General features: G+C 46.7%; 2 protein-coding genes across 15 annotated transcripts in view; one reads left to right on the top strand and one right to left on the bottom strand.

Annotated features, from left to right (window-relative positions):
• Window positions 1-4756, top strand: part of RASSF2 (Ras association domain family member 2) — a 37314-nt gene extending 32558 nt beyond the window's left edge. For all 14 annotated transcript variants that reach the window (XM_071221782.1, XM_053926672.2, XM_024559678.4 and 11 more), the window contains one exon: window positions 878-4756. In XM_071221782.1, coding sequence (XP_071077883.1) covers window positions 878-947 — 70 coding nt within the window. In that variant the 3' untranslated portion in view covers window positions 948-4756. The remainder of the gene's footprint in view (window positions 1-877) is intronic.
• A 19554-nt stretch (window positions 4757-24310) lies between these two features.
• Window positions 24311-25448, bottom strand: PRND (prion like protein doppel). The gene is made up of 2 exons (XM_024559740.3): window positions 25356-25448; window positions 24311-25042 (listed from the first exon to the last, which is right to left on the bottom strand). The coding sequence occupies exon 2, from the start codon at window positions 25029-25031 to the stop codon at window positions 24492-24494; it is 540 nt and encodes a 179-aa protein (XP_024415508.2). The 5' UTR covers window positions 25032-25042; window positions 25356-25448; the 3' UTR covers window positions 24311-24491.
• Window positions 25449-26960: the final 1512 nt, after the last annotated feature.

Here is a 26960-nt window from a genome sequence, read left to right as displayed (position 1 = left end):
CAATGATAATAACTAGTGTGATAGCAGTTGACATTTATTGAACACTTCCCATGCGCCAAACTTTAAAAACCGCTTTTGCTGTACAATGCAAAGACCTGCACATAAGGAATGTCCCCTTTAGCCGTGCATAGGGGTCTTACATGGCCGTAGTTCAGGGAAGGGATGGGGATACTGCACTCACCAATGAGCCATGGGCCTCCCTGCCTGGTAGTTGCTCTGGCGTCTTCTGCAAAATGCAGGCACTGATGATTAGATCGAACCACATGAAGCTGTCATTTCTGCAAGCACTCCCATAATGGTCAAATAATGGTAATTTCACATGGTCCGGCCTAGGTGAGGGTTGTACAGGGTCCGGCAGGAGTCAGGCTTACTTGAGCGTGGTGGGGAGGGTGCGTGAATGCCTCGCACGAGATGGACAGCTATTTGAACAGTTCACCTAAAATGTCATACAGCGTGCTTGATTGTGATATCGTTCTGTTACAGAATTATATGCTTATGATTTTGTAATGGAAGATTTTGTTATAAAAATGGGTGTTCTCTGTGTCGGACCCTGTCTTTACTGAAGGACTGTACATAGTGCCTTGGGCGTAGTAAGCACGCAGTTAATGGGACCCCTATTATTGTTTCCGTCGTTATTTCACCCTTTCATCCTTCTTAGCCAGACTTTCTAATTATAGTAAAATAATGCAGTTGGGACTTAGCCTCATCAGTCCTTCTTATCCTGTTGTGGAAACGAACACAGCAGCCAAGTGGCTATAGAGGGCCAGTGGCAGAAGCAAAGGGACGGAGCAGTCACCCACACTGTGACCTGGGAAGCAGGGCCGAGAGGGGGTGTGTGTTGCCTTCTGCTCTCCACCGCAGCTGTTTCTGTCCCCAGGTACACCGTGCTCCGGCTAATGATTCGGCAGAGGCTGGAGGAGATAGCCGAGGCCCCAGAAACAATCTGAGCCACAAGAAGGAAGGGATCCAGACACCACAGGGGCTGCCGTTGACATAAACCCCACAGGAAGCCAAGTGCCTTCCTTCCACAGAAACATTTAAAAGCCTCTTCAGCTCTTGGATGGAGAAGCCAGCAGAAAGCTCCCCGTCCTTGGATCCCTGCTCTTCTCCTTACATTCACAAGGACTTCTGATTTTTGTTATTCGGAGGACCCAAACTGTGTATGTGTGCATGCACACACACGTGTCCACACACGTGTGTGTACATATACGCATCCACGTGCCTACCTGATATATTCACATGCAACTAAATTCTAAGCAACCAGCACAAGTGCCGTGAGGCTGGCGGATGGGCTACTTATGGGCAGGAAAATCAGGGGAGGCACCCGTCTGAGGGGTTTTAGGCTGAAGGAAAATTTCTCTCAAGTGCCTGGGAGCAACCACACATACCTGCCCATGTTTGGAAGGGGGAGAGGGCTCAGTGAACTCCCATTTGGGGTACTGATGTTAGTAGAGATTCTCTCTGTATGCCCAGAAGGATGTGTGACCATGAGATCCTTGGAAATGAACAAGACGGCAGCCCCACGCACTTGGGGCAGGTCTCATGGAAAGAGAAAGATAAACCATCAGTGGGGTAGATGCAATAAGCCCACGTTTTTACACTGGAAACTTTGATTTTGAATAACAAAGATGTATGTGGTCATCTCTGTGTGTGCCTCTAAAGAATGGATTCTGCCTTTGTCCTGGCCTCCGTGGCCACCTCTAGGAGCCAGGCGGGGCACCTAATGTTTTCCTCAGCACGCTGAGCTTCCAGCCCCAACTCTCTGGTGCCTCCTTGAGTTGAAGAAAGGATCTCATGAAACAGGCCTCATTGGTTTGCACTTGGCACTGACTGGGCTTGTTCTGGGGTGTGGCTGGAAAGTGTGCCTCCTTATGGAAGTGTAGCGACTCCCTGCAGACATAACAAGTGCCTGTGAGCCCAGCCCATTTTCGCATCAGCAAGGGGTCTCCCTGCACTTGAAGCTGCACTTCTGCGTGTTTGAAGCCAAGGCTTTATTCTTCCTAAGGCTGGATTCTTGCAAGTCGCCCTTGTGGAGATGGACCCCAAGAATGAGGACTTGGCCGAGTGTGGGGTACAGGGAAGCACTTTGGGTTGCCCTGTGAAGGTGCAGAGGCAAGAGGGAACTTCTCTTTCAGCTTCTCTGAGCAGCCATCTCGGCAATCTTTAGAGCAGACCCCAGTCAGGGGAAAAGGCAGGGAGGGACAGTCTGACTCCTGTGGCCCCCATCGGCAGCTGGATGCCAGTGTGACTGATACTGTTTGAAGAGGGGCAGGCAGGTGCTTGGAGTGGGGCACCTGGCTGTGGAGATCAACAAGCAAGGTCAGGAGCTCTTGACAGCAGGCATCTGTGGGCCTTGTTGGGGAAGGGACGCCCCTCATCTCTTCTCCACCTCTCCAAGAATGGTTTAAGAGCTGGCCAGTTGAGGAAAGGAGAACCATTGATTGGTACTTGCAAGGAAGGTAGATCTTTGCAGTAGACCCGTTCCTGCCCCAGTCTCCCTCCAACTCCCGTCCCACCGCTCCGGCCATCATGGCCTCTTTAGATGGCTCACAGGATTGGTCTCGTTGCTGACTTTCAAAAACATGGCATACTGCCACCTGGCATTTTTCCAGGGGTCTCTTAGCAAGCCTCCCTCTTCTGTGGGGACAGCACCAACAGCCCAGCGGGGTGTGGACTGGAAATCCGGAGGGCCTGAGTCTCAATCAGACACCTCGGTGGGCTTTGCAAAATGCACAGACTTGGGGGAAAAGGGTGGAGGGGAGGCTTCCTTTCTTACCGGTGGGAAAGAGCAGGGTGTAAGTGCAAACATACTTCCTGAGTTTTGCATTTGAGAAAATGACTTGGGAAACTTCTCTTCCAGTTATTTTTATGTTGGACACTCAAAGCCTTGACCCCAATAATTCTCCTTGAAGGGCCAGGGAGAAGAATTTCCACTAAGAAAATACTAACCGCTAACTTTTATTGGACAGACTTTTCTGGTTTGTAAAAGCTCCATTTAATTTGCACTAGCACCATGATAGTGTTAAACGTGGAAATGTAAGGGCAGGTTTGCCAGGCGACTTTCTAAGAAAGTGCTAGGGCAGCCTTGGCTCTTTAAAGATGAGGGGTTGAGATGGAAATGAGGGGAAACCATATTTTATACAATGCGCATTCCGTTTAATGCAGGCTGCGCATTTCCAAACTGGCCCACCCTGTTTGGAGATCACTTCTCACATCCTAAGAACCCAGTCGGGATTATTGGAGTTCTCTGAAACAGCAGCAGCTGAAACAGACACGTCTCCACGGTGTGGAGCAGGATTTTCTCATTGGTGTCAGATGGGCCTGCAGCTTTGAACTTGTCAACTGATTTGTGTGGGTTTATGTAATTGCGTGCAATGAACCTGAAATCATGTGAAGAACAAAGGCCAATTTATAGGATTTTTTCCCTAACTTGTGTAAAGCGGTTATAGCCACAACTGCTTTCTTTTGCCAGGGGCTTATGTTACAAGGTGATCAAATGAAGAAAAACCTGAGTCCATCTGGCCGGGAAGAGTGTCCATCCCTCCAGGTGGTGGTGGAATTAAGCACAAGATCACGTTCTCTGTGATCACATTAGTGGGAGGGAGATGAGTTGAATGGGGGAGGGGGGCGAGGTTATCTGGGGGAGGGACCGAAAGCACAAAGGATGGGCGTGCCGAGTGAGCTGGACTGTGCACACTGGTCTCCAGGCTGGACAGACTTTAGGAGTTGAGATTGAGGTGTGAAAAATGCTGAGACCTGAGGTTGAAATTTTGGTCTGAGACTTCAAGGAGAAGTATTTTCACCCTTCTCCCTACAGTGGGGGGCAGTGGGGAGCAACCTATACTCTCTTCTGGAAATCTCCAGGTAAAAGATATTTCATCATCAGTGTAGATAAGACTTCAGCATGTAATGACAAAATAACTTCTCCGACTCAAAAACGTCTTGGCAGGAATTCTTTTCTGTGGGGGTTATTTCAGAGTGTCAGGAAGGTGGAATGGGCCACAGAAGGGCAAGAAGCTCTTTTAAGAAAAGATCTCTTTAAAAAAAGAAGTTGTTATTTCACAGCTGTGGGGCACAGAGAACATGGTGCCATATCTGTATCTCCAAGACAGAAGTTTCTGTCTGAGTAAGGGAATTTCAGAGTCTCATAGTGACCAAACCATGATGTGGGGACTGGGACAGGAGGCAGAGGAGATGTCCTTGAGCCCCCCAGAGGCAGCAGCATGAATTTTTGAGAATCTACTTAATTTTACACAAAGTCTTGCTTGAATCAGATGAGATAGGAAAATGATCACCTGGCAAGGTAGAAATAAAAAGAAATGTGTCACCTCTTCTTTCGGATGTAATTGAAAGTGTTTACCCTGTCACGGGAGGTTACAGCGCCCCCTGTGTTTTAACCGAGCACAAGGCATGGACACTCTGAAGCAAAAGCCTCCATCTACTTTTGGGTCTTCCAGGCAGATCGCAGGCCTATTTTGCAGGCTGATGGCTTCTGGCCTGTTTTTGCTAGTGTTTCCTAAGGGTTTTCCCACTTGTTTTAGTTTTGTGAAGTGTTCTTTTTTTAATCATAACTTGACTTTTAGCAGTGGTACATGACCTGGTTTAATGTTTGGTTCTGAACTTACAAATGTATGTGTTTAGCTATCTTAACATAATTTGACAAGGCTTCATAGGGAGCCATGAATTTCTGTAACATTTTGATATGTTTTGATGCACCTGACTTAGATCTTGTTAAATAAAGCACTTTCAAAGAGAAGTCTTCTGTGGATGGGTTTGTGCATGTCCACTGGGTGGGGAGCTCTGCGGAATGGGAAGGTGGGGAATAGGAATGTGAAAGTCCACCCAGGAGAAGAGTTGATTTCCTTGGCCTAGAGTTTATGGTTTGAATGGGCTCACACTTGGCTGTAATATTCCAAATAAGTGAAATAAGAATGCCCCTGTGTAAGTTTTGAGTTCAGGTCCCAATGGAAAGAGCTGGGAACTACCTTTTAGTGAGGCTGGATTTTTGTCCTCACTTGTTGGGATGAACTCACTGAGCCTTTATCCAAGACTTGGTTTTCTCACCTATAAAATAGCCAAGGGGGTGTGGGGACCTGGGCTTGCCTCTGTTGGAGGCAATCCCCTAGGAGTCACCGAGTGTAAGACCTCAGACTAGGGTCCAAGTTCCACCCTAGGGTTAATTTTACCTGTCAATTTGGCCAGGCTATGGTACGCAGGTATTTGGTAAAACACTAGTCTAGATGTTTTTGTGATGAGTTTAGGTTTTTGTGACTAGTCTAGGTATTTTTAAAGATGAGATTAACATTTTTTTCAAAGATTTTATTTTTAGAGGGGGGTAGGGAGGGAGAAAAAGAGAGAGAGAAACATTAATGTGTGGTTGCCTCTCAGGCGCCCCCTTTTGGGGACCTGGCCTGCAACCCAGGTATGTGCCCTGACAGGGAATCGAGCCAGTGAACCTTGGGTTTGCAGGCCGGCACTCAATCCACTGAGCCACGCAAGCCAGGGCAAGATTAATATTTAAATCAGTAGACTTTGGGTAAAGCAGATTCGCCTCCACAATATTAAAGGCCTTAGAGAAAAAAGACTGATTCTCCTGATGGAGAGGGAATTTTACCTACAGTCTGCCTTTGGACTTGAGCTGCAGTGTCAGCTCTTCCCTGGGTCTGCAGCCTGCCAGCCTACCCTGTGGTCTGAGCCAATTCCTTAAATTAATCTCTCTGTATATACATTGTGTTGGTTCTGTTTTTCTGGAAAACTCTGACTAACCCAGAGGAGTCGGGTGGCTAATCCAAAACACCTGCACATGTGACTGACAGCTGTCTGCCCGGGAAGCTGGCCACGGACAATAAACGACGACCAGTATGATTTGATCTCTGGAAAAGGTAACGACCAAGACAAGAAGTTCAACAATGCTCTCAAATGATGCTTATATGTTTTCTTTTTTTTTTTTTTTAAGAGAAAAGTTTGGATAATTCACTACTCCCTTAAGTGTCGTTTTGATTTCCTATATTTAGAGTTTTCGCTCTAAGTGGTTGTTTTTTTAGTTGCTGAGTTGATGAAGCTGGATGAAAGGGATGGGCAGACAGTTGACACTTCCAGGGTGGTGAGGTTTCTGTACTGTACAGCACATAGATGTAGATGTACATGTGTGCAGGTGACATAGACAACATGATAAATGGTCCATTTGGGGGCCCCACTGAGACCCCAACTCAAGCAGTAAGTCATATAGAAGTTAGGGTGCCTAAATCCATCCAACAAATGCTAATAGCCTTCTGCCAAAGGAGGCAGCAGTTCTTGGCTTGCTTTACCGAGACAGATTTCATGAAATAATTTTGTGTTGCCTATTTTAGGTAGTGAAGTTTTTCCTGAGTTGAGTTTGCTGTGAGCCCAAGACTTTACTGTGAAGCTTTGAATGCATTTGAATAGATTTGGCTGAGATGCTTAGTTGCAAGCAAACCTATTGAAAGTCAAACTTGGGTAAAATTGACACTGCTCTTTTTATTTTAAACCCATGCAATATAAAAATTCTTATTTATGATTTAAGTATATGTTATATAAATATGTAAGTGAACTTTATATAAGTATGTACTTTTAAGTAATTTAACTTTAGAAGTTTTAAAACTGCGGGCCCATTGGTAAGGGCTGTAAGTCCGAGTCCTGCCGGGACAACTCCAGTGCTGTCTGTTATGCCAGTGCAGTTACCAACAGCACCTCCTCCTGCTCTCAAACTGGCCCCGGGCAGGGGATGAACCTGGGCCCCTGCACACTGGCCAAAAGCAGGAAATCGCAATGTTCATACCTGAGGTTTTTAAGATGAATCCATAAGTTGGAAAAAGCTCAAGTTTTACAAAGTATAAACCTTTATATAACGTTTAAAAAGTTAAGTTTAAACTAGGATCTCTAAACACGTTTTGATGAAAGGCAAATATATTTTATATGCTAAATGTTTTGATAATGCTGATTGAAATGTTCTTGCATTAGAAATCCATTTTTCTTAGTGGAGTTATAAAACTGGGCACATTAGCGTTCATTAACATTCACTGGGGACTGTGACTGTCAGCCTGTCCACGCCCGCGGAGCCATCTAAGGACCGATAGCACCGAGGTTTGGGTCTTTTACAACATCCTCCACTGAGAGAAACCTGGGTTCCCAGGAGGGCAGCTGGTGCCAGCTCTGGGACAGAAGGAACAGGACAGCGTGGGTGTGTTTTGCCAATGGAAAGCTGTTATGTCTCAGAGATGTCTGGGGTATAATTTCAGGAACAAACTTCTGATGAGAACTCCCACACACAGCAAACATTGAATGCATGCGGTTATGGGAAGCCTGGAATTTAAAACGATCCCAAGGAAAGATTCTGAAGGTGAGGGACACATTTACAGAAATGTAATGTGTTGTTCACTTAAATTGTTCAGGTTCCTCAACCAACTTTTGGCCATAAAACGAGTTGTCACAAAAATCAATTTAAGTAGTTTGTCCAAAAGCCTTTGTGCTAACTAAGCAAAAGAAGCAGATTATAACATCCACGACTCATTAAAGGAAACCAACAAGTAAAAGTTGAATTTAAAATGGTCATCAAAATCTAGAGAGGAATTATTAGAAATACTAAACAAATTGTTCAAGGTTGCTAAAACAATGTGACTATATACTATTAGTTTCATTTCTGTATATCAGCAATACAGTTACATTTGAAAATAAATTTAGAAATGGAAAGGTGCGCCTCATTTATGGACTGCAAAGACAACAGCTCTCCCCAAGTAACCCCAGTGAAAGCCTAGTAGGTGTGCCTCCGTTACTAAAACCAAAAAAGCCAAGTAGGACTTTTTCTTCTTTCTTCCTTCTTTTTGTGATGAAGCTATAGGTAAAATACAAAACATAGTCATAAATATTATTCAGCCATTAAGAGTATAATAAAAAGTTCATTTAAAAACTTAAAAGTATTATTACTAAAGTGAGTAAAATGCTCAGTATGACTATAGAACTCTGTAAAAGCCTGTGAAGAGGTTCCTCGGGGTGGGGGGGCTGACATTTTATCTATGTTTCTACCTGGCTTTCTTCCTTTTTATGTTTCTACATTGGCTTTTGGATTCAAATTTCCTATTTAGTACACCCCAAAATTTGAGGTCCAAAAGCACACATCTATGCAAAAACACAAAAACCCCCAAGATTAAAGCCAGCTAGGCCCTTATCTCACTGCTTTGTGGGGTCTGTTTTCTCCAAGTAAAAAGCATCGATATCCCTGGTGTAATAGGAGGCCCAACAGGCAATTGAAATGCAGTCCTCCTGTGCCAAAACCAGGTGTGTGTGCATGTCATGTACACACACACACACACACACGCACCAGAATGGGAGGACCACATCCATAGTGCCAGGGCCCTTGAGAAGACCAGCCGTCCTGATGCCTCTCACTGTGAGAAACTGGGGAATTCCTTGTGTCTGGGCTCAGTCACCCCGGACACCAAACCCCTTTTCTAACTGTATTCTCGGTGCTTTCCAGGCATTGGACAAACAAAAGCTTTCAGAAGGAGAGAGAAAAAAACAAACCTCTTGTAAATTCTGGAAACCTGAGGTTGGCTAGAATATGCCGTCAAATAGTCCAGCTCTCTTTCTTACTGATGCAGTGCCTGCGTGGCTAACCAAGGCTGCACCCTACCTGGGCACACAGGACACTCACTGCTCCCCTATCCTTCCTTGTGCACCTTTAAAAAAGAAAAGCCCAAATGTATTTGTGTAGTATATTCAACACGGGGGCTCAACCAGAGACAACTTAAAAACAGAAACAAAACATAAACACCACCACAGCTTAAGACACGGAGCCCTATACAGAGCCAAGGGAAAACAGACCCTCTAGGGGCGAATGGGGATGACACAAGGAGAGAGGCTGGACTGCCTGGGTCGGGGCTCTGGGCTGGAGCCCTGCTTTGAGTCTGGTTCCCGCAGGTTCTTGTTAAAGGCTGTGAGGGTTTTCCAGAGCTTGGCAGCCTGTATGTTCAAAGGGCTATACGCCTAAAAGACCATACCAATTGAAAAAGATCATAAATAACCCTGAGAAAGTCAAGATATAATTAAAAAGTTGTAAATGACAACAATGCTAAATAGCCTTAAACAATTCTAAACAACTGTATAACCTAAAAAGGTTAAAACCTAAATCCTTAACAACGATAATTAGGCTAAATGATCCTGAGTGAATTTTTAAAACCCTATACAGTAATAAAAGATCCGAAGTGGTCATAAAAGATCCTAAATGATCTTTAATGGCTCCTAATACGCCCAGGGACCCTAAATCTTGAATAAACCTACTCTAAACCTAAAACGCCCACATGATATTCAATGACCCCAAAGTGCTAAGTCCTTATCCAGCCTACTTAGACCTGAATGGTCTCTCCCCACCTGTTCCTGGGACCCCACTGCCCTCAGCCTCCTCGAAGGTCTCTGTGCTTCACACTGAGCCTGCTGTCCTGCAAACACGCCAGACTTTGCAGTCACCATTCTCCCTTTCTGGAGCATTCTCCCCCCGGCGCGTCACATGCTTGGCTCCTTTTTGATGTGGGTCTCAGCACAACTCTTCTTCCCTAGTGAGGCTTTTCCTGAGCGCCCACCTCGGTCAGCTGCCCTGCTGCCGGTTACCCTCTGCTTCAGTCTCTTCAGAGCACTTCCGAATACATTTGTTGATGTATCTCTCTCCTCCACTAGAACCCAAACTCCGTGAGGGAGACCCCAAAACCTAGAGTAAGACCTGACCTTTCCCAGGCACCTTGATAACATTTGTGGAATGGACAAATGAATATCCAGATATATCCTAAACACAAAGACCTCAAAATGCCAAGAACCCCAAAGCTGACAACCCAAGAGTCTTAAAATCTTTATCCTGTAATCCCCAATGAAATAACCTCAGATCATCGCAACCTCTCCAATAGGCCATAAATCACTCCAAATACTTCTAAACCCTTTGTAATCCCAAAATACCTGCAATGGCCTGACTTCAAACAATCTTAAAGATCCCAAAGCGGCATAAATTAACTCAAAATGACTTTAAGCCCTAAATGATCTTCAGTGACTCTAAGTGATGCCAAATGGTATTAATCATCCTTGAAAAGCTCTAAGCAACCCCAAGAGAACCTAAATCTTATAAGTCTCTTAAAGACTTTGTTTTTGAATCCTAAGCTATTTTAATTCCAAATGCGAATATCCTGAATGAAAAAAAATTAGCCTAATTCTAAGGACTCTGAAGAACCCAGTCATTGCAATGACCCAGTGGCTGACGTGGCTGACGACTCCGAAGCCCTAAAGACTGAACACGACCCCGAATGACCACAAATCCTCCTCAAACAGAGGGGTCCCGGGGAAGAGGCTGTCTTATTAAAATGTGAACTCAGATTCAGCAGATCTGACTTGAGACGCTGCCTTACTATCCAACTCCCATGGGACGCCGATGTTGCCGATGCACACACCACACTTTGAACAGGAAGACTAGAAGCTGCATAAACCCGAGCGACCCAAAAAGATCCTAAGAGAACTAACACTACCCTATATTCTATAATGTTCTCAAAGAGTCTAAACAAAGTTAAACTCGGAATCCTAAGCAATCCTAGATATCCTCAAGTTTCTGAAATGGTGTTTAAAACCCCAAGCCCCAAATGATACCACATGACCCTAAACTGACTCAAACAAGTCTAACTGCCCTTAAGGATCACAACACACTGCAAAAGAGTATAAATCTTACATCTCCCTAAAGTGCTTTAAAAATTCAAATTTACTTAATTTTTAAGTGCCTCTAAACCGCAACAGTTCAAAAGAATCTAAAAGACCCAAGAGATCCTAAATACGTTTAAGATCCCAGACTCCCTAAACAATTCAGTTAGATCCAAAATTATTCTAAACCCAAGTTGACCTTAAATGCGACAATGGAGCCCAGATCTAATGAACCTGAATCTCCCAGTCTCAATGACACAAATGCTGACAAGTCCAGGGAACTTAACGTCGATGACCCAGCAATCCCAACATGGAGCAGGTACCGTGTTGGTGGTCTGCCCAGACCCTGATTACCCCACGCCCCAATGACTCAGCATTTATGCTCCAAAGGGCGGGGCTCTGCTTATATGCCTTTAACCCTGAACCAGGGGGGCTGTGTATACTGACCTGGAAGACCCTGAGTCCCCAACAACAATGGGTGACTGACCCTGGTTCCACTGACACTGACGACCTGAAAGTCTAATTGCCATGAACTAATCACCCTGAACTCTAACCTCTGGAAGGGAGATTGGAGCAGCCCCACGTACACCCTGACCAGAACCCTAACCTGATACCCATCCCTTTAATGATGGGATACCTTCACCCTAACAATCCGAATGGCATGAGAACAGTGACGGAGATTACCCTGAGGCTTAGCTGGGCCTGAGCTGGGCTTTGATCCTCGGAGTCAAAAACCCTAATAATCCTGACCTTAACCCTTGAACGACAACAAAGGGTATTAAGATAGCCTGACCGTGGCAGCGACGCCAACCCCCTGGTGTGGAACACCGTAACCCGCACCACCACGTTCCTTGCCTGTGGCTCCACATGCACACCTGTCATCTGAGGAGCTAGTTACAAAATAAGGTCAAGTAATATTCTATAGAAGTTTATTGCACGTTAACCCGGGGCCCAAAAGTCATCTGAGGGCTGGGCACCATGCTCCCCCCACCCCTACAGTGTAATCACTGAAATTCATCCTGAATTAAGATGAAAGTCATGCAGTTTTAGGCTTTATGAAACCAAATATAAGCTGCCCTTAGAGTCATGAAGTTGCTTTTTAGGCCAGTGTGACATTCAGCGTGTTGAAGGAAAGTCAAATGCCCGGAATGCCACATAATGGACAAGCCAGGCACAAGAATCCAGACAGGATGTGGTGAGTGAATCCTGCTGAGTGTCCTGATGTTAACTGCTGTATCCCTCCAAGGAAAATGTTCCCAAAATGCATCCCCTGCCAATTCAAGATCTATAATAATTTCTCGGACATATTGAAAGATAATAATTTGATTTCCATGAACTAGACAAAGGAGCTTAAAGTGCTGGTAATAAAGATTTGTCTCACAGCATGCCATAATTTCTTTACTCAGAATCCATAGAGAGAGTCTAGTAAAGTCCATAGGCCTAGCACAGCATCAGTTCCACTCACTGAAAGTTGGTGTCAAGAAATAACGTTGAGTGGAAACGACTAGATGGTAAAAGATACAGACAGGATGTTATTATTTATGTGTCACATACACACACAAATACTCCACATGTAAACGTATGGAAAGAGGCCGGAACCGTGTATAATTGTTAAAGGTTACCTTTTGACTAGGATGGGCAGTGGCGATGCTGCCTTTTCCTGTGACAGACTAACGTTTTTCAAAATACAGTTTCCCTTTCTTCAGTGATACACATGCACATAATTTAAACAGTCAAAAACCTGTCTCTCCTGCTCCTTCTGGGCCTCACTCTCATTCCTCCCACAACACTGAAGGCATTCGGCCGATTCTTTGTTGTCTTCCACTTTATCTGGAAGTAACACACTGCTGTCGCCCTTTCTGATTTGCTAATCTGGGGTCTTGCTTATCTCCATCTCCTTCCCCACCTTCTTGTACCAATCATAAGTTTTGGTGGGATCCATGTCCGGCCTTTACCTTACATTACAAATGCTTTATAAAGCTAAGCTGTGTACATACCATACTTCTTTTTCCTTTCTTAGCCAAGGCAGGGCTGACCCCAGACCCCTCAGCTCTTAGCACCCTCACCTCTCAGTGAGTATTCCCTCCTTCTAAACAATCTTCAGTCTACCCTGTGCTTATAGGTAATTCCCATAGCAGTGAGTAAACTGTGGAAGCTTCGGTTCTTTCCCCTGTCATTCATTTCACAGTGGAAACAATTAAGATCTCAGACACAGAGGGACAAGAAAGAGGGTGTGTCTGGAGGACAGGGTGTTCCAGGGGAGGAGCCACTTGGCAATTCGGAAGGCTGAGCCCGCTGAAATTTCCCCTCTATGTTCCTGCTCCCTGCCCAAGTGATTGTAGACAGCCTTGGGTGAGTCTCTGTTCTCAGATGACAGCAGATGGCCCCATGTCAGATATTTCACTTGGCTTTTCCTTCTCTAAGGAGGCCAGGCCATTGGGTGTTTGGGGGCAGCTTTGAGTTGCTTTCCTTCATTCTTCTCAGTGCGCACAGCTGTGGACCCAAAGGTACCCTCCAGGCAGAAATAATGGGTGAAGGCATTTTGGGAACACACTGCTGAATTTTCGGACACCTGCCCACATTACAGAAACACTTTGCCCTGTAGACTCCGGGCTTAATTTATGCTCCATGTAGACCAATTCATCTGTTCCCTGGAACACTGGACTTCCTTGAGCTGTGTCCACGGGATGGCCTGTGGGCTCATAGGCGAGGGCACTACAGAGCTCAGGCCAGTGGTTGGGCAGTGCCGCCCCTGGGGATGGCATTTGGCCTTGTCTCTTTTCTTCTGACTCACATTTTGGTTGTGTTCTTGGGGTTCATTTTTGGGCCATACACTGGTGCCCACTTGCTGAACACCCCAGGCCTTGGGGCCCTCCAAGTGAACCTGGCTCTTCCTGACTTCTGCTGTTTTTTCTACCTGTGGCCACAATGCCCTCCCTGGATAACCTGGATTCCAGCTGTCCACCTGTGTAGGCCACTCCTACCACCAGGCCTCAGCTAGCTGCTTCCTTTTCCCTTTTCCTTAGTCTCTGCCTGGAAGTGTCCTTGGGGTCCATCAAGTTGGGGAGCTTTATCCTTCCTCCACCTGGTTCCGCAATGGCTTCCAACTGCCCTTAGAATGAACTTCTGTACAGTCTTCAATGCCATCATCAGCCCCTGGCTACCTCCTCAACCTCATCTCACATACCCACCTTTCTGCTCCTTTTGTCCACATCTGCCTCCCCATGCCCTCGGCACCACATTCTCAACGTGGGCCTTTCGAACACAGTTTCTCTTTCTGCCAAGGTGCTGCAGGAAGAGACACCAGCCATTTTGCCACTGCTGCCTCATTCTTATTTTTCAAGTCTCAGCTCAAATGTACCTTCTGCAAAGAGACCATCCTGATCACCCTAGTAATGTCCTTCTGCAGTCACTCTTCATTACTTAAAAAAAGTTTATTATTGAGATAAAATCTACATACAGTGAAATGCACCTATCTTAAGTATTCACCTTGGAGAGTTTTGACAAATGGGTACGTCTGTGGAGCAATTCCCCCATCAAGACTCAGCCACTCCTGAGTGCCTCGATATCACATCGCCTCGTTTCATCCAATTCACTCAGCTCTGCCCAACACTGTCTTGTTCATTTGTTCGTTTGCTTTCCGTCTCCTCTTCTACAATGGAAGCCCCCATGACACCGAGATCTTGTCTGGCTTCTTCACTGCTGTCTCCCTCATGTTCAAGACACCCCTCTCGGCTGCGCTGACTGAGTAAATGAACGGTCTTCCCATTCGTGTGAGCATGTGACCCTGACTTCAACGCTACAAACTCGCCCCAGGGGTTCTGCGGGTGAGGCATTCCCTCTCCTTAGTGGAAGGGAATTCAAGATGCAGGTACCCCTGAGGTGAGTAACACTCTTACTACCTCTGCCTCTGCGGGAATAAAGTTGGCAGAAATCTTTCTCCTAGCTGGTGCTCTGCTTCACCGCTTCTCCACCCACACCTGCCCATCTGAGAACGCAGTCTTGGGAAATCACAGTCGGGAGGTCAGACTCAGTCCAGAAGTCAATGTCATTCATGGGAACCTTGCAACGTTTGGGTGAAGCATGAGTGTGTGAGCTGGAGTTTGTGTGCATGGAGGATACCTTTGAAACTCGACTTCTGTTTACGTAGAATGTCCTCACAAGTACTTCCCCCTGAGACTATGAAGAAGGTCTTTACAAACTTATCTCCAGGAGGTGGTAGGTGTGGAGGCTGAAGATGAGGTGTCGCCCCCTGTTGGTACCTTCTAGCTCTGTGACTCTGAGCATTTTACACTCACTGTCCCACTCCCGTATTAACCGAGGGCCACTGTCCTGCTCCACATCACAGGCCCAGTCCTGAGAAGAACTGAGGGTCAAGAAAGGACCGTCTTCAAACTGATGGTTAATGAGAATGTCAAAGGCGAGCTCTGCAGAGGACCTTGTTCCAGACGTTCAGGTTCCTCCTGAATCTGAGCAAGTTGGGCCCCTGCTCCTCTGAGTCCGTGGTTTAGGGCGCCCTCTGGTGGTGTACATGCTCTGCTACTTCCATTCTCCCACCTCTCCTGAGCAGTGGCAGGCCTGCACAGCGGGGTGGGAAAAGACTACAACCCCTATTTTAATGGAAATAATGGAATTTTTAAAACCTTAACAATAGTGACATTTTGACCTTGGTGGCTTGTGTATCACGTTGCATAAGGTAAAGGGAAGGGATGCCCTGGGGACGCATGAGAGCCTCTTACCTGGGAGAGGCTGCTGGTGAAAGCTTCCCTGGGCTCAGTGGTTGGTACAGGACGCTCATGCACAGCCCTGTGTGCTCTGATGACTTCCGAGCTGGACTGCTCAGGTTCCCATCCTTGTCCCACTGTTGTGAGCCCTGGATTACTCTCCGCCCACCTCCATTTCGTCAACACGTTAATGGGGAAAATATTAGGACTCATCTCGTGGGGCTGCTGCAGGGATTAGATGCCTCTAGAATGTTTAGAAAAGTGCCTTGGTGGGGCCTATGTGAGTGTCAGCAACTGTTCTTTTCTAGTTTCACTTAGACTAAAACCCCCACAAAAATCCTAGGAAGCTTAACAATTGCTGCAAAAATGTAGGTAAAAAATAATGCAAGTGCAAGAGGTAGAGAAGATAGGCCACAAAAACTACTGATATTTTAAAGTACACGTATATAATATATAAATAAATATCAGCACATATTAAGAATGCTCCCTGAGTGGGTGTCCAATCTGAAAAGCTTGAGTACCATTAGTTCTGAACCTGGAGGGGGACCAGTGACCCCAATAGAGGTATGGGCTTCACCCTGGGCATCTCTCTGGGTCTGCTCAGCTGTCCTTTGGGCTGGCAAGGGCCACCATGTTACATTTCATGTGGGGACACTAAAGCACAGAAAGGTCAGCACCCTTGTCCAAAGATATAGGGTGTGTCCGACAGCGAGGCAGGGCCTCTTCTCTGCAAAGGCTGCTGGTTTTCACGTGCTCCTGGATGCTTTCCATGACAGTAAACCTGTCTTGGCCATCCCCTTCTCCTTGGAGGCTCCAAGGGAAGACCATCAGCCTTTATAACTCACCTCTGGCTACCTTCTGCTTTCCCCTTGCTCCCCTTTTGAAAGGATAAGCAGGTTTGAGACCAGGGAAGTTTAGGGCCAGGCCCTGCACTGAACTTCATACATCCTGCCATGTCCAGGGTAGAGAGAATGCCCTGCATTGTCATCGTCCCCAACAGAGCCATGTCCTGGGCTTTTTCTGCCATTCTGGACCCCAAGGTAGCTGTTGTCATTCTCAGACCATGTCCAAAGCAATCACTAACATGCAGGTGTGAAGTTGCACCTGATTAATAGAAGACTCCATCATTAAGCAAGTTTGTCTGTGTCCGAGTCAATCTCTAGAAAAAGCCATTTCTGAAAATCTAACCGCCACGATGGTTTTATAGGACCATTGCTTGGGCTCCAACATGGATTTTTGGTTCAGAAGTTCATTCAAATGCATAATGAGGGACTGGTAGTACATCTGTCACTGCCAGACACTGTTCTAGGTGCTGGGGATCAGTAAAGATAATAAGACAGACAAGTTCCTTGATTGCCCAGAGGTTACTTTCTAGTGGAGAGGGAGAAATTAAAATATGAATCACAAGTCAGTGGAATGACTGCCCTGGTTCTTCATCCCTCCATGCATCCATGTGCCTGCCTGGACTTATTATGTGTTGAGGGCACCCCTCCACTCCTTGACTTTGGGCTTGATCACAAGACTTGCTTTGGCTAATGGTATGTGGGTAGAAGTGACAGTCTGTCTGTTGGTTTTGAGCCTAAACCTTAAGAGATGTCACACATTTCTGCTGGCCCTCTTGCTCCTCTGCCATTGACGTGAGAAAATATGCCCAATCTGGTCCCAGCAGGAGGACAATAGACATGTGGATCAGAGCTGCCCCTAACCGACCCTCAGCCCTCCCATGAGGAGCTTAGCCATCTAGCTGAGCCCAATTTAGAGCAGCTGAACCCCAGCCAACCTGTAGATGTGAGTGATAATACAGGAGTGTGGTTTTTAAGCCATGGAGTTTTGAGGCGCTTTGTTACACAGCAATAGCTGGCTGATACAAGTGCTTAGAAGAGAAACAAGAACCTGGGATAGATGCAGCAGAAAGGACCTACTTTACACAGAGTCATTTGGGAAAGTTTGGTGAGAAGCTGACATGTAGGCTGACACTGAAGGTTGAGAATGAAATTCCCACATGATGGAGAGGGGTAAGAACAAAGCAAGCCCTGACGCTGGAGAGAACTTGCGTTTCAGAGCTGACAGAAGACTTGAGTGGTTGAAACAGAGTTAGTCAGGGAAGGAGGGGCCAAGATGAAGTTAGAGAGTGGTACAGAGCTTTTGAGGCCAGGGCAAGGAGTTTGAATTTTATTCCTGGTGCAACAAGAAGCTTTTAAAAGGAGCTGTGGGGCAGGGGGAGGAGAGGCAATGTTTTATGTTTTTAATAGACCATCCTTGTTCCTGTGTGAACAGAGGCAGGAATACCAGATAGGAACCTGTTGTAGACACCCAGATGAGACGATGGCCACCAGGACCAGGCGGTGGCAGTGGCAATGCTGAAAAGTGAGTGGATTAATAATGCATTTTTAGAACAGGTATTATAGGACCAAGACTTCTGATTTGGGGTATGTTGAAAACGACCATCAACTACCAATTCCCCTCCCCGCAAAACTATTCCTGGGAGCTCAGAGGAGAGAAAGGAAGGTAGATGAAGGATATGTATGTGGCATTTGGATGAGAATGCAGAAGCAATAGCGGCCTGTAGTCACTAATATTTGTCGAGTACTTCCTATGTCTTAGGCACTTCCCTAAGCACTTGGCCTTCTCACACCAACCCCATGAGGTAGGCCATTATCTGTACTTTACAGATGAGGAAACAGAGACACCACAAGGATCAGTGACTTGCTCAAGGGCTCACACAGAGCTGGTAAGAGGAGCAGAGGGATCTGGAACTCAGCTCAATCTCTGTGTTGGCCATATCCCCGGGAAGAACCCCAGGAAAATGGGGTCAGAGTCACCATTTTAAGGCTTTCAGAAGTCCCTCATTCAGATCTGAGCAATGGCCCCTCTACACTCTGGCACTGTGGCTTGGATACTGGATCCTCAAGGCCCCTGAGTACCTCACGAGTTGTCTCGTGTTCTAAACCTTTCAGGGTTCCATAGCCCCGCCCCCAGCCCCAACCTGCAGACTCATCTTTGCTCCCATCCTGGATCGGGGCTAATTCACTTGAGAAGCCTCTTTCTTGGCTAATAATGTTAACATACAAGAGTTCACTTTTTTTGTATTTGTTTTTTTTAAAGATTTTATTATTTTAGTAAAAGGGAAATGGAGGGAGAAAGGGAAGAAGAGAGACATTGGCCTCTTGTACATGCACCCTGACCAGGGACTAAACCCACCACCCAGGTACGTGCCCTATTGGGAATCTAACCGGCGAGTCCTCGCTTGGCAGGATGATGCCCAACCAACTGAGCCACGCCAGTCAGGGCTTTTGCATTTGTTGCTTGCTTTTTAACATGAGTTTTGTTTAAATACATATTGAAAAGGTCAAATTTTTAAAACTCTGCTTTAAATCCCTTCTGAGAGCTGAAAGTCAAATTCTGGGTGGAAGCCTGGTTTGGTGGTGGCAACACGGGGCTCTCTTGGGCATTTAGGCACGTCACAGGCAGCGGCTGTTCTCACGCTGGTGGCTCCCCCCCCTACTATGAGCTCCTAGGCCAGCTGTAACTGCTCCCCAGGCAACCTTTCCTTCTGGTTCTTTGTTCACCCGGTTTCCCTTCCTGCCCGCTCCCATTCTTCCCACCAGCAGGAAGAGATGACAAAAACCGGAGCCAAAGCTTCCTTCAGCTGGTCCCCACGGAGTCCTGGACACCTCTGAACCTTGCAGAGAACAATGGAGCTGTCGTGCTCAGGAGAGCCTGTGGGTCTGCTACCTCCGGACCACCGTCTTCATCCTCACCTGCCATTTTTGCTGACTGAAGCTGTTCCCATTCATTCTCATGGACCGTTGCCTGTAGGAAATGCCTTAGAAGGGGGTGGAGGTGAGGTTCTCCTGCATCATGGCAGTGTAAGGAGAGGGACAGTGCACTGAAAAAGGGAGAGATGTCCATGAACTTGACTTGCTCAGCTTCTATGGCTCCCTGGTTCCTCATTTCCTAAATGAGAGGGCAGAGCTCAAGGCAAGCCAGCTCTTGCTTTTTCTCCCTTGTGTCTGTGGACCTCTCTAAGGTCCCTCACAGTGTGCTCTCAGCCCAGCCTGGAAGCCACTGCTCAGGGTCCATCCTCCCACCGCCCGAATTTTTTCCAGTTTGAACAGAGCGGTGTGAACATCCTTGTGTCTTTTGGCGGACCTGATGCTCCTTTCTCATGGGTGTCTGCTGAGGATTGGAACTGAAGTCTGCAGGAGTTCAGGCTCAGTTAGGCTTTCTGTAAGGCAGAGGGAGAGTCAGGCTGGTTCACAGCTGGATGAGCGGCTGCTCCTAAACCCCAGCGGCCCCAGCCTCATCGGTTTAGTCAGTGTCCAAAGAAGATGCCCCAAGAAGGCAGGGGCCTCCTTCAGAGCTGCAGCAAGTGCTTCCTTCCCAGTGAAGCAGCCCAGTGCACCCCTCAGCCAGGCTGGGCGGAGGTCTCACGTGAACTGGAAATGCCTAGATGAGAGAAGGAGGGGCCATGGGGGGTTTTTTTTGGCCTGAAAAAAAATGGGGTAAATAGAAACCGAGAGGAAAGTCAGGGGACCAGGCAGGGAGCGGGACTGTTTATATAACCCATAAGCAGAAAACATGATTGCCGGCCCCAGGATTTCCAAAGCTTTGGTGCAACAGCTGGGACCAGGAATGCCATCCCCACGTGCCTCGCTTTGGGTGGGTATTCTGATGATACAGAGCTAGGAGGATGCATGCCCCTCCCCCTGCCCCGACATGAGGGCCATGGCTCCACGGGATGGGCTTAGAGATGCCTGAGAGACACAGTGCCTTATTCTCATTTTTCAAGGAATGTCTGATTTATTCCCATTTTGCAGGTGCGTGTCTTTCCCATCGATGTAGGAGTTTAACTCCTTTCTTTTCCTCCAGGGAACATGGTACCCAGCTGAGACCAGGTGATCTGCCAGCAGCAGGGATAAGAGAAAAACGAGCCCTGTGCTGTGTCCAATGGCATGGTCTTGGGGTAGAGAGAGCTCACACCTTGCTGGTGTGAGCTAGGCTTGCCAGAGGCCAGCTCTTCAACAGAGCTGTGTCTGAGCTTTCAGTTGGGGAAACTGACACTTGTCATGATGCCATACCCGTGTGTCCTCTCGGTCACTCGCCCAGCATGTGTGGTCTGCCAGTGTGTTAGCCCTGCCCACACGAGGGCACATGGATCCTGCTGTCAGCCTTTCAGTTGCTACCCCAGCAGACTCTGCAATGTGCTGCGCAGCAGCACGTGGACATCTTAGGGTGTCTCTGTCCAGCCATATGCAACACATGAAGAGAAAGCGTTGGGTGGAGATGCAAGATGTGTCCAAACTGCAGATCCGAAGAAGGATCGGGGATCCCTGACCTAATGGGCCACTGTCCCAGTTCAGTCACTTATTTTCAGAAAGCTTGAGGTAGTGTGGGCGGTTCAAGATAAACGAGTGACCACTACCTGGGACACACCTCACCAGCAGCAGGGGGTGGGATGTCTAAGTGTTCCCAGGCACATCCTAAGCAAGGTGGGGCTCCAGGGGCTCCAGGAGATGCTGGTTCAGGGGAGCACGGGCTACTTTAACCAAGTGCGCTTGATCCACACTCCTTTCGGTCTTCATGACTGGCAAATACTTGCATGTGTAATTTTACTAAAGATTCATTGAAAAACTCAACTTTATGCCTCCCCTGGCCATTGGGGATTGTGGAGTTGTGCAACCACACCCCCCTCTGATCAGGGAGGCTGCACACACACTGCCTGCTTCCCAGGCTTCTCATCCAGATGTTTTGGGCCAAGGACCAGATTTAAAATGGGAATTGCTCACAGTTTTAGGATTTTCAAATGGTCCTGTGGTCAGAAATTACTTGGGAAGAGTTCAGTGTGTCACCTGCAAGGGGGAGAAGATGCTCAAGCAGCGCTTGCAGAAAAGGCTGCTTTTCTTACTGAAATGACTTAGCAGCTCTTCCAGGCTAATGCCATACACTGCAGGTGGCACCGGGAACTGCTCTGCCCTGTGAACATAATCTAGTCATGTTGAGAAAAACTTAAATTAGACTCAGTTTTGTTCCAGAAATTCTGCACGCGAAAATCTATTCCACAGAAATAAAAGTAAGATTACAAGGTTGCATGAACAAGGATGTTTATTGTTTGCAGTGGTGGAAAACTGGCACAACCTGAAGGTCCAACTAGAAAATGATTCAATTGACAGGGTCCATTAGTACTGTGGAATATTATGCAACAATGTAAAAAGGCAGCTGTTGAACTGGAGAGAGATTCTGGATGCAGTGTTAAGTTACAGAGGCAAATTGCAGAAAAATAAATGTGACATGTATGATTATAGTATTTTTAAAAGAAGTAATCAAACAAAAAACTCTTATATTTGAGCACAATGAAAGTGCAGAGAAGGAAGGAAGGAGGGGTGTGGTTGAGGAAGGTAGAGGGTGAGGCAAGAACACAGAAATCATAGGAAAAATGAAGAAAGCATACGATAAGGTTGACAAAAAAAACTTTGGAATGTAAATGCTCACTTATATAATTATTGCAAATATGTACATTTATATATGCAGATGGATAAAGGCTGGAAGGTTATAGAGAAACTAAAAACACTGACTTAATCAGATGCTAGGATCGGGGGCAATGTTTTGTTTGGATTTCTGTTGTAATTTTAATGTCACAATAAACTTTAAAAAAAAATCAACACTCAGGAAGAACAAGAAAGTGGTGGTTGGTGAAATTATTTACATTTAAAATGACTCTTTCATGAATAGTTCAGAAGCTCCTCACAACACCTTACACAGAGCAGGCACTCGGCCTGGCGTTGCCAACGTGCAAAACCAGACTCACGCAGCCTTGACCTGGCCTCACGATTCGTAACCATGCGCAAGGATGTTCAAGCGCATACAGGCTCAATTAAACGCTCCATAAATAAAATCCGCATCTGAGTCACCACGTACAAATTCACTTCACGCCCCGCCTGAATCTGGTTTCTGGAACTATTAAAGAAATGAGAAATGACAAGCCATTTCAGAAAACGTACTGCACTGTGGACTGTTTTCACAGCAGAAGTGAAGTCATTTTGCTTATGTGGCTGTGTGTGCCCTTGTAATTAAACTCAGAAGAGCCGGGAGCTGAAATGTCAACATCAGTTTGTAAGTATTTGTTCTTTCTGTCTGCGTTGCTATTGTTGTTACTTAGAAAATAAAAATTAAAAATTGATATGTAAGAAATAACTCCCATATGATCTGTACTTGAACATTTTTCTGTGAAAGAATTCAACAGGCCCCTGGAAGTGGGCGGGGAGAGGGGGCTGGCAGCAGCATCACAGTGGAGACCACAGAGGAGGGTGTCCTCCGTGCTGTTTCAGTGCAGGGTGGGCGTCTCCCGTGGACCCAGGGGCAGGCTGCTCCCCTGGGCTGCCCCGCCCCCACGTCCTCCACCCTCTTCTATGTTAAAACCTTCCAAATGTATCCTTGAGAAGAACACTGATAACAGTGGAGGCTCAGAACAAGAGGTACCATTATCAACATTGATGTTTTAAAATATTTCAGATAAAGCGTCTGACAACACACTTTATTTTTCTCTCACAGACTCTCTTTATGGGAGAATTGATAATCGTCAGCAGCTGTTATCTCCAAATACGATTCAACAACCCCCGTGAATCTCTGGGGTTACCCAAGAGCGCCCGCGGGGCATCTTAGAGTATTAGGTTCATTACTTTTATTTAAATGTACTTATATTGTGTAATATTTATTTTTAGCTCCAATTAACAAATAATTTTTTGTAATATATATTTTAACTACTAATAAACAAATAAGTAGTGTATCTATTCTTGCTTATGGTATAGATGAATTATGGTTATTTTATTCTTCAATGACAGTTCACATTCAACATTATTTTGTATTAGTTTCGGGTGCCCAGCATCGTGGTTAGACAATAATGGGCTGTACAAAGTGGTCCCCCAGTCCGTTCAAGGGCCCCGCCTGGCTCCGTGCACGGCCATGACAGTATCACTGACTGTAGCAGGGCATGGGGGGATTGTTCATTAGACCTCCCTAAAGACACTGTTCCTTTCTGGCCAGGAGGAACTATTTCTTTGTAGTGATAGGTGGTCCACAAGAATGATGGCCTGTCCCCAAAGTGGTGGTAAAAATACTGCTGGAGACACGTGGAGTCCCGGGTAAAGGAAGCATGTGTAAAAGATGCTCCTGTGCGTGTGCCTACAGGCATGCACAAGGAGTGAGGGGGACGTTAGAAAGCAAGCATGTCATTTAAAGTTATTTTCTTAAACTCGTGGACTGTTTGAGAGGTGGGAACAGCAAACGCTTATCCTTCTTGTGAACAAAATCTTGTCCCAGAGACACATCCTGCTGTGGATCTAATCTGCTCTGCGAATCCGCGTGGCAACATTTCCTCACCAGATAATGTCCAGGCCTGTGTCTAGTTCTATTTCTATTTTCATTTAATACCTTTATTGTATTTTAGTTTAATTAGAATGAAATAAAGCCTCCCTGTAACCAAGGGGTCAAAATACGTGCCCATCAGCTCAGGTCTTTTCATATTTCTAAAAATGGGATTTCCACAGTTCCAACAGAGATACGTGTTTGGACTTGGCCTTGAGAGCCATCAGAGATCACAGGACAGCTCTGGGATTGGACCGAGCAGACAATCTGGGGTTAGACAAGCCAGGGTTGAGTTCCAGTTCTGCCACTTTCTAGCTAGCTCACCTCTCGGAGTCTCAGTTCAATGGGAATAATACCTACCTCTTCAAGTTGTTAGGAGGTATGGTGAAATGCCTGGCACAGTCCCTGGTGTGTTGTCTTATCTGTTCACCAAACACTTATTATGTAATACAGTGTGCCAGGCACCCCGCCAGGAGCTGAGGATGCAGGGATGAGCACATACCCTCCAGTAGAGCCTGCAGGGATGGATACACAAACAATCAAATTCAAGCAGATACCTGAGTAGACAACTAGGTGTGCTATTTGAAGCGCTGAAGAATCACTGCTCTTTGGTACCCTCAGAACACGTGTGGGTTGGACACTGGTGGAAGAGAACTGGGATAACTCTGGTGTGCTCGCCTGCTCATCTATGTGGCTGCCTGCCTGCTCACAGGCTTATTTCACAATGAACCAAATGAAGACCAGCAGGCAGAGCATCACAGGCTGGTCCATGGTGACCCGAAGTCCTGCTCCCTTTTCCAACCAAAAATCGCAGTGCTTGGAGGAGCAGAGCTCCCTGATCAGCCTCCACAGGATCCGCTGGTGAAGCTTGCCCTGTTTCTCTTGGAACAGCTCCTCCTGGTTCACAGCCTGCGTGGTGTTGATGCAGCTGGTGACAAACTTCTCCTTGGTCACGTTGGCCTCAGAGCAGCCATTGTAGTGGATCCCGTCGGGGAACTGCCAATAGTTGGCCTCGTAGTACCTGTTGCCCTCAGGTCCAAAGTCGATATCCAGCTTCCGGCCTTGCTTGATGAAGGCTCCAGGGCGCATCTGCACCTCCATCCTTTGGGCCTCTGTGACTGGGGAGCTACTAGGCAGGGCCTTCCGGTTCCATTTGATTCTGTGCTTTATGCCTCTTGCCTTGACTGCAGTGAGCTGGCTGAAGAGCAGGATGCAGACAATGGCCAACCAGCATCCACCCAGGTGCTTCCTCATTGTGTCCGAATCTGCAACAGCAAAGGGTGGGGCAGTTCACTTCTCCAGTGGGGTCTGCCAGCTCCCCTGCCCCCTCCCATGTTTAGATTTTAACCAAGGAATGGCATCCTTGCCCCATTTACATTGTCCCAGCAGCACAGTTGCTTTCCCATGCTTAGGCTGCACAGGGTTAAGTCAATACCAAGTTTCTTGCTTTTGCCTGGAACTATATCCGTTCAGGGCGGTGACCCTGGTTTTCTCAGACAGATAAGAAGCTGCAACTGGCAATTATAGAGCCTTTGAATGTGCATGGGAAAATAAAAAGAGTAATGACTTAATACATACAGGTTTTCTTTGGTCCTCCCAAGTCTTCCAAATCAAGGGGTCTCTGGGAGGCAAATACAGTAGAAGAGGTGGAATTGGAGGCTTCTGGGCATAGGCTCTATTTTAAGAAAATAAATTTGTTAACCAATGTTAACATATAAAATGAGTCTATATATTGCTAGTCAGAGCAGCTTACAAAATACATAAGCTATATTTTTAACCTTCCCTCTTTATTCCCTACTGCTCTGAGCCGGCTCTGCCTTGGTCACATTCTGCCATCTGTTCTAAGATGTCAGTGGCTGCTGATTGTGAAGGCCTTCAAGGTAGAGAGAGAGGAGATGGGCTCAGGGTCAGGGGGAGATGGGATGGGAGTACAGGGAGGGTCCCTGCCTCTCCCTATGATCAGGAGTAATCTTTTTATGTTTCGCCTCTAGGGACAGTGTGACCCCATGAGCCTCCCCCAGATAGTTTCTTATCACACGCTTACTATGTGTCAGCCACTGACATTGTCTGACTTAGTTCTCTCATGGGATAGGCATAATATTACCCCCACTTTATAAAAGCTGTACTGGGAATCGGAAGTTAGGTGATTTGCCAAGGTCCACAATGACGGGTTCTGACACTACTCCCACCATGCTCCACTGCCCTTCTGGGCTGCGGGAGCGGATGGTGCTCAAATGTTGTGCTTTTGACTAACTGGGCATGAAGAGCAGCCCGATGGACCCTAAGCTGAGCGAAGAGCAGAGCTTGGGAGACATTTCAAAGGAAATGAAATGATGGAGAAGACAGGAGGGCCTCGGGGAACAACACTGAGGTGACCCTAGGGCTGCTGATGATATCAGAGAATACCCCTTCTTACCAGCCCCCCAAACCAGTAGTTTGTCACATCTGGCTCCTGAAACTACAATAGTTATTGTGGAAATCTACCTCCCAAGGTCAACTGTTTGGGGCACTGAGCACCTGGACTTTTGTCTGTGCAGATCAGGGATGCAGGAAGTTACTATAACAGAGCATGCTTTGGCTGTCTCCTAGATAAGATTTACTGTATGTCCATAAGTGCCAGAGCCTTAGGAGAGTGAAAAGTTAGCATGCCTAGCCCCTACCACACCCTCCATCATCCTGTTGCAGTATTCCTAAAAGTGCTTAGTTCACTTCTGTTAAAATGTTCAACTCCAGTGGGATGCTGGTTTTTATGGAGAGGAACAGCCAAAATGCAACCTAAGTGTGTTTCTAGTCTTCTCGGGCACCTGCAAAGAGGCTTCTGCTGACCTCCATTAACATGCAGGCATCCCCTGGTCTCTTCCCCAGGGAGGGCAGGAATGTGCCCAGCAGCAGCCTGTGCACCCAGCCTTTCAGCACCCCAACCCTCGGGGCCCCCTAACCTCAGTGAGCTCAGAGCAGCATTCTCCAAACTGATTCAAGCAAACATTCATTAACCCCCTAAACCGGGGCCACACCCCATGTCATCAGCCCTTACTCCTTGGAAGGAGCAATTCTTATTTAAAATTTAAATAAGAATAATAACATCAATTACAGGTGCATGAGATTAAATAATAGCATGGAGACCTTGAGAAAGAAATCAGTCTTTCTAGGCAAGGGCTTAAAAGCAATAGAAAATCCACCCCC

This window comes from Desmodus rotundus, chromosome 6 (assembly GCF_022682495.2).
Source record: "Desmodus rotundus isolate HL8 chromosome 6, HLdesRot8A.1, whole genome shotgun sequence".
In the NCBI taxonomy this organism is placed as follows: domain Eukaryota; kingdom Metazoa; phylum Chordata; class Mammalia; order Chiroptera; family Phyllostomidae; genus Desmodus; species Desmodus rotundus.
The sequence above is the reverse complement of the archived record's forward strand: the minus strand, read 5'-3'. Positions and strand labels throughout refer to the sequence as shown.

Coding starts and splice junctions, on each gene's coding strand:
- PRND (XM_024559740.3), bottom strand. CDS start 25,031: ATGAGGAAGCACCTGGGTGGATGCTGGTTGGCCATTGTCTGCATCCTG.